Source organism: Megalobrama amblycephala, linkage group LG4, assembly GCF_018812025.1.
Source record: "Megalobrama amblycephala isolate DHTTF-2021 linkage group LG4, ASM1881202v1, whole genome shotgun sequence".
NCBI lineage: Eukaryota > Metazoa > Chordata > Actinopteri > Cypriniformes > Xenocyprididae > Megalobrama > Megalobrama amblycephala.
The window spans coordinates 40,938,932-40,951,764 of record NC_063047.1 but is presented as its reverse complement, the minus strand read 5'-3'; the positions used below and the strand labels follow the sequence as shown (position 1 = coordinate 40,951,764).

Genomic DNA, 12,833 nt, shown 5'->3' with positions numbered 1-12,833 from the left:
TATCGGTTTCAACCAAGGTTTCTCAATCCATTCCTCCAGGACCCCCTGCATGGCATATTATTACGCCTCACTAATCTTACACTCGCAAATAACAAGCTGATGATTTGAATCAGGTGTGCTAGAGCTGCAGTAATGGACAGAGAAAACACTAAATAATAAACAAAACACTAAATCCTTAGTCTGTTTACCTCTAATCATCACATATAATAATCATTTACATAAAATATGTCTGCTAAGCATCAAGTATAATCAGTTTATTTATGAAAATACAGAGGCAAGTGGAAATGAACTCTACACTGGTCTGATATCTTTGTCTCAGTGTTTTCTGTATGCAGGACATTGACACTGAGTGCTTCATCTGTTTTTGACCATCACAATGGCTTCTCGACTACACTAATATAGCTTCCTCAGTGCTTAAAGGGTTAGTTCACCCAAAAATGAAAATAATGTCCTTTATTACTCACCCTCATGCCGTTCCACACCCGTAAGACCTTCGTTAATCTTCAGAACACAAATTAAGATATTTTTGTTGAAATTTAATGGCTCCGTGAGGCCTGCATAGCCAGCAATGACATTTCCTCTCTCAAGATCCATTAATGTACTAAAAACATATTTAAATCAGTTCGTGTGAGTACAAGTTCAATATTAATATTATAAAGCGATGAGAATATTTTTGGTGCACCAAAAAAAAAAAAAACGACTTATATAGTGATGGCCGACTTCAAAACACTGCTTCAGGAAGCTTCGGAGCGTTATGAATCTTTTGTGACGAATCATGATTTGGATCACGTATCAAACCGCCAAACTGCTGAAATCACGTGACTTTGGCACTCCGAACCGCTGATTCGACACAAAAGATTCATAACGCTCCGAAGCTTCATGAAGCACTGTTTTGAAATCGGCCATCACTATATAAGTCGTTATTTTGGTTTTTTGGTGCACAAAAAATATTCTTATCGCTTTATAATATTAATATTGATCCACTGTACTCACATGAACTGATTTAAATATGTTTTTAGTATATTTATGGATCTTGAGAGAGGAAATTTCATTATTGGCTATGCAGGCCACACTGAGCCATCGGATTTCAACAAAAATATCTTAATTTGCATTCCGAAGATTAACGAAGGTCTTACAGGTGTGGAACGACATGAGGGTGAGTAATAAATGACATTATTTCCATGTTTGGGTGAACTAACCCTTTTTTTTAAGTTTCATAAATAAGCATTTACTATGAAATATTTATGAGGGGGGGGGAGCGATTAAAAATATCTTCTTTCGTGAAGAAAGTCATACGGCTTTGAAACTACATGAAGGATAGTGAATGATGACAGAATTTTCATTTTTGGGTGAACAATCTCTTTAAAACTGCTGTTTATAAAGTTAAAACATAATATTGTTTATGAACACCACAGTATGTATTTTCATTTATTTTTACATGATAGATTTTTTATGCATCATAATCACTATGGTACCATATGACCTTAACATTCCTTTTATTGTATAAAACGTGTCATATTGTCAGTTTAATGTTTTTATTAATAATATATCATTGTTGCTAATAAACAGTATGAGTCCAAAACAATTGTGGGAAACGTTGATTTTTATCTCTGATATGCCACCTATGAGCAGTACTTCACACGAGAGTTTTCTTTCCACTACAGTACGATAATTACTTTGCAGTATGTTACTTCCATATTGACTTGTTTGTCAATAAATCCCAGTAGTGTGAATGAGATTGAATCTTCGTAAAATTAAACCCGCACTGATCAGAAGGTCTGTAGTGGCAATATTTGTCTGCATATGTTTGCAAACAATCATACTGTCAGACATTTTGGAGTGCTATTGTGAAGAAAAATATTTTAAATGTTTTCAAGTGGCCCATTATACGATTTGAGTGGCTTGCTAGCCTCTCTTTCACATATAATGGTTTATGATGGATTATCCTGACACATAAAACCTCCATAAATATCCAATTAGAGGGTCTTTAGTCATAGAAAACTGTAGCAGTGCACAGTGCTGACTGGAATGTTGTGGTTTGTGGGTTTCACTTGATCCCCCACAGATATGCACAGAAGTCCACAACAGACTTTACTCACATGAGAAACCCTACTATTTTGTTTAGGTGTGAACGCGTATTGAAACTCACTGAAACAAAATTTCCCCACAGGGATAATAAAAGACACTACTACTGTTTTTTTAGCATTACATATGAAAAACATAACAGATAATTTTAATAGACTCACATTTGGGCTATGTGAGCTTCATGATTTCTGGTTGATTTTGAAATAAAAAATGGGGGTATTTAACATTTCCCTGAATTCGATTTAATAAGTAGGCCTTGTCATCAGATTTAACCCTTTGAGCGGTACGGTCCCACATATGGGATTTTTATTTCAGTGCCCCTGGGCGTACGGTACCGCATATGGGATTTCGAACGTTCAGCGACGTCACATAACTGCCAGATTCAAATTGTGCTTTCGCGCTCTGGCTACAAGACGGACGCGCGCAGCTCTTGTCATATATCACAGCTATGCAGTGTTTTCAGGCACATAATGTTTATTTTAAGGTTTCAGACATTTAAATATGCATAAGCACCATTAAAACAATACATTAAGCGTTTATAATTTACACATTGATGTCCGACATCAGTGGAAGCAGCAATAACAAATATAATTTGGCGACATTTATTCATATCAGACACACATAATGGGCCTAAGTAACTATAAAGTTTATTCTATTATTCTTCCAGTTCACCAGCCACTTACTTGCATATATTTCGGAAGAAAATGATGAATTAACCTGCTGTAATCCGACTGACAGGACTCTTGTGAACTGCAGCGCAAACTAAGATGGCGGCGCCCATCTCGCATTATAGATCAAGATAAAGATCATTTATAAAGGTTTTAAAACGACAAAGCACACTCACTTACACATATTTGAGAATCGGAATATCAGATAGTTGATGACATGGTAAGCAATTTTGCGAATATTTTAAATAAAAAAGGAAAACTAAATAATAGCGATCCATCTGTCATACAGTGTTATTGTTGCTGCATTCAGCGCTCGTGACACGCAAGACGCGTCGCCATGGAAACATTAAAGGCGAACGTTCTAAAATAACGGTCGCCTTAAAAAAACTCACTCTGGGGGGACAGTTAGAATATTTTAAACTCACGATCGAAAGGGTTAAAGAGTCACATATGAAATGATTCTTTAAAACTGAGCTGATTGGTGTGTAGTCATTTAGAAACTCATGGAATTAAGAAAAGCTGCTTACTTGACAAAATGAAATACACAAATCGAAACGCAAACAAAAGTCAAACACTGCAAGAACATGCAGGTGCCAGATAGGATGTCAGTTCTCACGCTTCTGATGCCAGCTTTGAGTGTGGGAAGTGTTTTTGCATGTCCACACACAACTCCAATTATCTCCTTATCGTGAGCACCTCCTCTGCAGCCTCTTAGTTTTCCCTGGCCTTCAGGTCACACTACATCTTGAGACATTTCCCGCACACCCTCATCTTACCTGAAGCCTTTTGACATACAGACACAAATACGCAAACACACACATACAAAGGTTTATAGAACACCAAAAGGATTTGAAACACAAAACTGCCTGCGGGTGCTAAAATATGCAAGTAACGCCCTTTGCTTACTAACTCTACATCAATCTTCTTATGTGTTATTATATTAAACAGGATTCAAATGAATTGCTGTCATCATTTACTCACCCTCATGTCGTTCTTTCTTCAGCAGAACACAAAAGAAGATATTTTGAAGAATGTTTTGGTTACCATTGACTGAAAAAAAAAAAAAATCTTTGATATTTTTCTAAATATCTTTCTTGAAAGAACATTTTATAACCATAATTTCCAGAAGATTCAATATTTTAGCTGTTGTGTACATGCTAAACAGGACAAAGATATTGGAATGTGTCTTATTCAACCTAATCTCATGAGAAAACGTAGCTATGTTTTGGTGGTGAATTCATATGAATTCATACAAATCGAATCAACTGTTCTAGCAAGTAAACTAATCATTAATATTGTTTATTTTCACTGCTTTTAGCCTAAGGAATGGCTCTTGGACATCAGGACATTGCTTTTACACTCATATACCAACTAGTTTTTTAGGTTTGGACTGGCATTATTTTTCCATTTTAAATCTATGTTCCAATTGTCATTGCTAAGGAAATTGTCCAATCCACAAACTTCAAATCTAGCCCAGCAGTGGTGTAACAGATTCAGCGTTTTCTTTTAAGGAGAATGATGATGACTCACATTGAAAGGCTTCACCGCAACTTACACAATAAAAATAATGAAAGTCCCCTTTAAAGGCAAACCAGTCAGTGGTTATCTGGTTCTAGTCATGTAAGAACATCTCATATCTACTTGAATGGGAAGTACTGAAATCTCTAAAACCATTTATCAAAATTAGGTCCAGCTAATGCATGTATGCATTCAAGAGCAAACAGTCAGACAACATTACAATTTCCCCCATTTGTTTTAACCAGCATTTCCCTCATTTGTTTTGTCCATCTTCCCCTTTAATACCAATACATTCATTCTCTGCATTAGGATGTATTCTGAGAAAAAAAAAAAAAAAAAAATGTAAGAAAGTATTCTAAAAAAAGTTGATTAAATGAATGTGACTGAAAGGACACTGTACATGCGTATACTGTATGTGGTCTCGAGCAGGCTTACTACAAGCCAGATCATTCACAGTCTGAGAATCTGTAGTTGATTCTGTCATTTTTCTCCCCCTGTCACTCCCAACATCAGCTATATTCCTCATGTGGTTGACAACTATGGAGCACAGGGACTTTCCATTTGTGTTTCGAGAAAGTGAGAAAGTGAATAACCTTTGTGTGTTGTGATTCATTACATGTTCTGGCTTTGTATTGCACAATTCTATTAAAAAAAAAAAAAAATAGATAGCAGCAGCCTAATTTTGTAGGTCCACAGAGATGCAATTAGGACCTGACTAGAGTTCTCACCTCTTAATGAAATTAAGACCTTTTCCCTTTTGAGCTTTGTTGTTATTTTCATTCTTATAACATTGGCCAGTGTCAGAAACAAACTTTTTTTTATTTAGGGCCAATATTTGAACCATGTTTTTTCAAAGGCATCCTTAACTTCAGGGCTTATAAAACATACAGTAGCACTTCCTGCATTTATGTTAAATACTGAATCAGTTAATTTAAACTTGTGATGTTACTGATAACATCAAATACAGCTCTCTGCTTCTCTGTTTAACAACAAGCATGGTTGAATGCTACAGGCCATCTAGTGTCTGCAGAGGCACGTTAATTCCCAAACTGGAGAGATATAGAATAATATATGTAATGTAACTATGGGGGCATTTTTGCCCCCAAATTGTTTTGAGCATTTTTGTCCTAAGCTTGCTTTTATTTACCCTAAAATTGGATACCTTTCTGAACATAAAAATCTGGCTCAGAACTAAATCAGACCATAATAAAAATGTACAGTTTGACAAATAAAATGTCAAACTTCCAAACCTCATCATGCAAATCAAATTGAGAAAAAGCTGTAGCCTTAAACTGTTTCTATAAGAGATGGACAATAATTAGTCTATGTTAGAGTTTCTGTACTAAAAGTCATTTTCTCATCAATAAAACAAGCAGAATGAAAACTGTTTAGTGTTTATGGATGACAAAATATCCCACAATAATAATAATAATAATAATGTTTACATTGATAAATAAGATATGAATTGGTAAATACATTAATTAAAATAAATTATGTAAAAAAAAAAAAAAAAACAATTACACTTTTTAAAATGTTATTCATTTATTTATTTTGGCAGATTGAATCTCCCATAGATGCAGATGTAGGATTTAGATAAGAAATACATAAAAAAAAACAACAGCAAATAAACTCAGTTATCTTTCTGTGGTGACTGCAGTCTTACTATAATTTTAAACAACAACATTAAGTAGCTCATTCAAATTTTGGTGCTGAGATTTTCCCGCTTACATGTTTTGAAATCCCCAACCGAGTTTAAAGGGAGGGCGTGTTTTTCCCACTGCCATTTCAGAAAGTTAATGTCAAGTAAATGAATAGCTAAGGCTACAGCTCGTGAAGTGGTGTGGCGGAAGGAGCCTCTGGATGAGAGCAGGAGAATGAAGCCTTGAATAGATGATCTCATTCACTCAGCTGAGACTGCACGAGCAGCACCGGAGTTCGCGAAGGACAAGCCACAAGTGCCATTTTTGGATCTATTCTTTATACTTACGTGATTTATTTCCTTTTCTTGAACAGACCATTGTTGGATATATGTTAAGCCTGCGTGGAATCCCACAACTATCCATAAGAAGGAATGCATCTTTTCCTCGTGAAACTAATTTTTCTGATATCACTCATTACTTTGACGCAAGGTACGTTTCATTGGAAGATGTTTTCTTCATTATCCGATAGTAGCAATTTCTACTCGATCAAACATTATGATTAACATGATTACTATTTAACTGCTTAAGTTTATTTCTGATATTTACTGTAAAATTAAACACTTTGTTCGAGAAAAAGTCACTTGTTGCGCACTGATGTCAGTACGCAGGCTACTCACTTATTTCAAATCACAGAAAGCGGGCATGCTCGGGCATCATCCTTTGATATTCGGTACACTGAAGTTTAACTTTGTAACTATATCACAAATTATGTAGGCTATCGAAATATGTTGGACTACGGCTGCTAACTTGTAACTAGTTTAACTTTTACGCAATCTATACATTTTCATCTTTTTAGTAAACTCGGAATATTGTATTTTTCGTATGTCACAAGTAATGATATAGATTTGAACGCATCGAAAGATGTTTTTGAATAGCTGTCACTCCGCATGGCGGTTCAAAAGTAGTATTCGGTGCAAATGTTTGAGTGAAGTTTCAACACTTTTGCAGTTAGATGCTACCTAACGTGCATTTATGGCAAGCCGTTTATATTCCTTGCCACTAACTAGCATATTAATGTTAGTAGCCTACTAATTTTTAAATACTAAGTAATCCATTATACTTTTCAGTTTCATTGATAACTATTTCCTCCATGCTTATTCCAGTTTTGACAATCATCAATTCAGTTGCTCACAATTAGCCTACATATTCATTACATAGCCTACTAATACTTATTCCATTGAGAAAATAGTGTGAGTAGCTAATTGAAAAGATAGGCACTACTGTAAAAAGTAGTATAGTATCTAATGGATGGTTATTAGTGAAATAAAAATGATACTAGTCACATTTGGATTGCTTACAAGTAGTTAAAAATAAGTAAAAAATAACTACTAGTACAGGCAATAAATACAAGTATAAAAATAGATATTAAGTTAGTTTTAAGTAATAAATGTTAAAACAGCTTGCCGTAGTACATTCCCAGAACAGCTGCAGAATGAAGAATGCTCACAGCAGCATGCTGTCCAGTCCCTCTGTCCACAAACCTCACTTTAAGGTGTTAGGAGTCACACTTTCTTTCTGGATTCTACCCAGTATCTTACTCACTTTTGCACAGTTTGGAACCAAATTGACAATTCAAGAATATGTAATAAATATTATTATTAATTTAATATTTCACGTTTTCAATACTAGTCTTTTTAAAATCAAGATTGATACTACTTTGGGCGAAATATAATAGATTGAGATGATATCAAATCATGCAAAACTCAATAGAAATGTATTACCCTGTTTCTGTGTTTCAGGCCTGGAATGTTCGGAAAAATGCCAAAATGAGGGTACATGTGAACCTACTGCAGACGGGAGAGGAGAATGCAAGTGAGTAATTAGAACTCAATTACATAAAATTGCTGCGTCTGAACCAAATTGATACCCTGGAGGAATTTATTACTATGTTTTTGAATGGCACACATCACTAATATGAGATTTCCTTTTGATCCGGTCCCAAAAGTTTTGAGTGCCGTGTACAAACAATTGCATACCAGAACACATGCGATCAATTTGAATTCCAACCTTGCAAACAAAAGCAAAGTGTGCTTCTCTCCTTGAAGAACATGGCCTCGGCTAATGAACGACATACACAACCTCTGATGAAGAGAGTCTAGGGCAACACCCCCCACCCTCTCCGGCTGGTTGTGAGTACGGGCCACTTCTCCAGCCCAAGTCTCGGAGACACCCGGGGCCCTAAATCTTATTTCGTTTTTCTTTTATGAAACGACAGCTGGGGTTTGCCAGGAGCCCGGCGATCATTGTTCTCCAGTCTAGATTAATTCTGTGTGACTAATCTGTTTGAGGCTTCCCAGAATGCCTGAGCCCCCCCCCCCACCCTGTGCACCCTGCCCCTGCTCGGGTGTTTTGTCCTATTTTGAATGCCCATTCACTCTCTGTGATTTACATTAGAAGGACAGATGGCAGTAGAGTGTAATTGGACTGGATGTTTTCATAATTGGTAGCATTGCACCAGTGGAAAATCACGAGCAAACAGGTTGCCTCAGCGCGCATAGCATCACACAACTCTCCTTTCTCTACTGCACCCAAATGTACGCTCACACACAAAAACGAAGGTTGACTGCTACTTTCTTCTGATTGTGTTGGTTGATTTTCTAATAGGGTTAACTTCTCTTTGGCCCTCTGTACTTTTTTACTTGCATTCAGCAGTGATGTGAATGCGGGATTGGGTTGCAAGCATTTGGCCAGGGTAGCATTGTCTTTCTCCAGCTATCAATGAGTTTATCAGGGTGGCTATGAAGGAGCACACTGGCAGGGTTTATTTGAAATGGGATGGTGGCGGCTCTGTTTTTGGCCTCCCTCAGTGGACTGCGAGCACATGGAGCCACGTTGGCGGTGGGCCACATCTTAATTCTGTCTGGCAGCCTCCCTGCCTCAGTCGGGCCACAAAGCCACCATTGTGCCCTATCATACTCAGACTCCTCTAATTAAACATGGAGATACAAACGAAGGCCGCTCTCCCGCTCAGGATGGCACGTTACTTTGTCTAGTACCTTTTATCTATTGTTTAGATTCAACTGGTGGGCAGACCGCTTGGGTCCTGCAACATGTCTGACAAACTTTGGCAGAAAGTGAGTTCGTAGGTCAGCTTTGGCCACACTGTCCCTCTAATCAAATGGATCCATTGTGAATGCCCTCAAATGCTTTGTGACATACTTTGGGCTTTTAGTAGCCGCACTGTAAATAGTGAAAATGTGTGGGGCTTGAGTTTGTTGCACAGCCCTTCATTTTTTTTTATGGATGGATGCATTTTTTTTTTTAAATTTGGGTTCCCATTCACAACCATTATAAACCTCGGAGGACTAAGGATACTTTTAAATAAATCTCCGATTGTGTTAGTATGAAAGAAGACAGTCCTATACAGCCAGGATGGCTTGAGGGTGAGTAAATCATGGGATAATTTTCATTTTTGGGTGAACTATCCTTTTAAAGGTAGATTTCACCCCAAAATAAATATTCAGTCAACATTTACTCACCATGTTATTCGAAACCTGATTCGAAACTCTTCTGTGGTATTTTGAAAAATGTCTTTGTTTTTTGTCCATAAATGAAAGTCATTGGGCCCCAATGAGTAAATGTTGACTGAATATTTATTTTGGGGTGAAATCTACCTTTAAAAGGATAGTTCACCCCATGTGGTTTTGAATTTGATTAGTTGTACAAAATCTGTTATTATTCCTAATATTTTCTTTAAAATGACTGAATGTAGTCAGGTTGATTCAGTCATATTAAAATATTTGTAAATAATATTAAATACTACACATGAATTATTATTATTATTAATAATAATAATTTTAATAATATTTACATATTAAATAATATTTACATACATCAAACTAGTTAAAGCTGCAGTCTGTGATTTTTCCTCTTTGTCGCCATCTCTTGTTTGAAACCTGCAATTGCAGTCATATGCTGAACAGTTATCTGTACGTGCGTTGTGCCTCGGCACAGCTCGTCAGCGCGGATGAATCTAATGCTTGCTGTCAATCACCTCACCGGTGTGGATACTGTATTTCAGAATCACAGATTCTACGTCTAGAAAGTATGACCAATATAAGAATTTTCACTGGAAAATATCAGCTGAACAAGTAAGTAACATGTCTGCCACTTTTGTTCTGACCAACTGAGGAAAAAAGCATTAGGCCTACAATAAATCGCGCTGCCAATGATGATTAAATCTAACAATCGCTTAGCTCGGATCATGCCAAACTGTGCAAATTATAATTACTGTTATATTGCTCTCAAATTGTTAATGTTAACAACATCAGCATTGCGTGACTGTGTATTTAATTTATATTAGCGTTACCTGTAGATTTCAATTTCTGTAGCTACTCCACTGTCCAAAGTCTTTTGCTTTTGTCTACGGGTGAATCTACAGTCGTCACTGATGATTGTCCTTTAGACCTTTCTGGATTACAATCCACCATCAAAATGATAAGTTTAATTATTTCAGCTGCTGTGAGAACAGGCTATAAACGGTCCGCTACCAGCTGTGTCCTCACGTGATAAAACCGATTAGCCTGGACTCCTTCCTTTCTGTTTACGGACGTGACGTAATGACGCACAGACGAACTGCTGCATGCTCAAATTTCCCACGGAAATCCACCATGTCGCTCTTATTATAAAACATTATTACAAGCTTACCGTTGTGAATCGAGACAAGATAATGAGATAGTTTTGAACACTGGCTGGTTATGTACTTGCTCAAAAATTGATTTTGGATAATTTTTAACCAAAAAAAGTTAAGGACTGCAGCTTTAATTGTCCCTTAAGAGACAATTTATGTTGCCTGACCAAATTGTCTGATCATGGGCTCCTGATACACAATTGTTTTTATTGTAAAAATTGTTTATTAGTTCATGCCATTTTAATAAGCAAAAACAAACTGCACACACTGTAAACACTGAAAATGCACAGGTTTATTATTATTATTATTATATATTTTTTTAAATCTGACTTCCATTAGTTTAATTTAGTCAGTCATATTAAATGTTTTTTAATTGATTAAAATTACTAAGAATGAACAATACTTCTATCGCATTTAGTCAAAGTCAAAGTTAATTTTATTGTCACATCACCACAGCACATGTGCCTTGGAGAGTGAAATTCTTGGGAGCGTACTCCAAAGATTGCATAAACAATTAACATATACCATACAGACATATGACCATACAGACTTCAACAGGTAAATATGCACATACATATATTCAGGACACACAGTGTACTATTAGACATACTTAAAGTTAGCACTACACTATACATTATCAAAATGACTAACTAAGATTTATCAATCTTAGTTAGTTAATTTCAACATTTACTAATACATTATTAAAATCAAATATTGTATTTGTTAACATTAGTTAATGCACTGTGAACTAACATGAACAAACAGTGAACAGATGGATTTTTATTATCTAACATTAACAAAAATTAATAAACACTGTAACAAATGTATTGCTCATTGTTAGTTTATGTTAGTTAATATATTAACTTATGTTAACAAATGAAACCTTATCATTAAGTGTTACCAAATTAGTTAATTTAAATGCAAAGCACATATTATTTACCTGACAAACATTTTATTACAGTGCAACAATTGAATGTGCCACATCAAGGGTAAAATGTACAGTATATATGAAATATATAGTGTAACTGCAGGTAGATCATTTTAAATCAAGTGCTAGTCTTATATTGTTTTGGAAAAATATGTTGGTTCTACTTTACATTCCATGCCAGGAATACCAAACACTCATATCTGGCACTCGGACAGGCTCGTAAAGGAGTGAGTGAGCCGTTATCTTTGACACTTTGGCAAGGCCAGAAGTCTAACTGACAGTAACACAAACCAGCTTCCACATCTGAATTCTTTGTATGTATGAGGGACAGCAGATTCGAATCAAAAGGATTAGTGTTCGACAAGGAGATGAGAGATGCAAGACTGGAGGGAGATGAGTAAAAGTTCACATGCGAACTTCAGACCTTCCGACTGAGTCTTTGATGGGCGGCTGTTGTTGTAATGTGCAAAAAGAGCTCACTGTCTTCCGATTGGGTCCCTGTAGAGTCATAAAGATTTGAATACAGACCTAAAGTGACTGATATAAGTGGGATACATATTGTTTTAACACATCACTAACATATTATCTAATAAATAATCTCACAATTGAGGCTTAGTTGCGTTGTAGTTTAGTTCTATTTTTGTAGTTTGGGATTATGACATCTTGTGTTGCAGGATTAAGCCCTTCGACCTGACAAATATCTAGAAAGGTCAACTGTTGCTAAGCATGGACAATTGTTTCTGAATTCCTGATTTATTTTTTAACTTGACGTTTCAAGACTTGCCAGATCTTTTCCAGAATTTTCAATATGGTCGCTAAAATGGGTCTGTGTCTAAGCGGTTGTTCTGGGTGGTTGTCAGGATGCTGCTAGGCAGTTGCTTTATGTTAAAAGTTTCTTGTTTTAATATATTTACAATAAATATTCTTATTATCAATGCTGAAAACAGCTGCTTAATATTTTGTGGAAACTTTAACACATCAGGATTTTTTGATGAATAGAAAGTTCAAAAGTTTAGCTTTTATTTGAAACAGAAATTTCCTGTGACGTTATAAATGTCTTTAACGTCACTTTTGATCAATTTAATATGTCCTTGCTGGATAAAAAAAAATGGGCAAGTTTGCCAAAATTGCCAAATAGATTATAATTTACACCCTGGGACATGTGTAGTGTTTCAATACAAGCTCTGTTTGCTTTCTAGAGATGAGTTCCTCACTGCATTTAGATACAGGAAATGAACACCAGTGCCAAAGGAGGAGAAGTTGTAGTCTCTTATCATATCACTTCAGAGGCCTAATGTCTTCAT

General features: G+C 36.0%; 1 protein-coding gene across 1 annotated transcript in view; it reads left to right on the top strand.

Annotated features, from left to right (window-relative positions):
- Positions 1-6,024: 6,024 nt before the first annotated feature.
- Positions 6,025-12,833, top strand: part of notch1b (notch receptor 1b) — a 53,847-nt gene continuing 47,038 nt past the window's right edge. The window contains 2 exon segments of the mRNA XM_048189338.1: positions 6,025-6,400; positions 7,711-7,783. Coding sequence (XP_048045295.1) covers positions 6,343-6,400; positions 7,711-7,783 — 131 coding nt within the window. The 5' untranslated portion in view covers positions 6,025-6,342.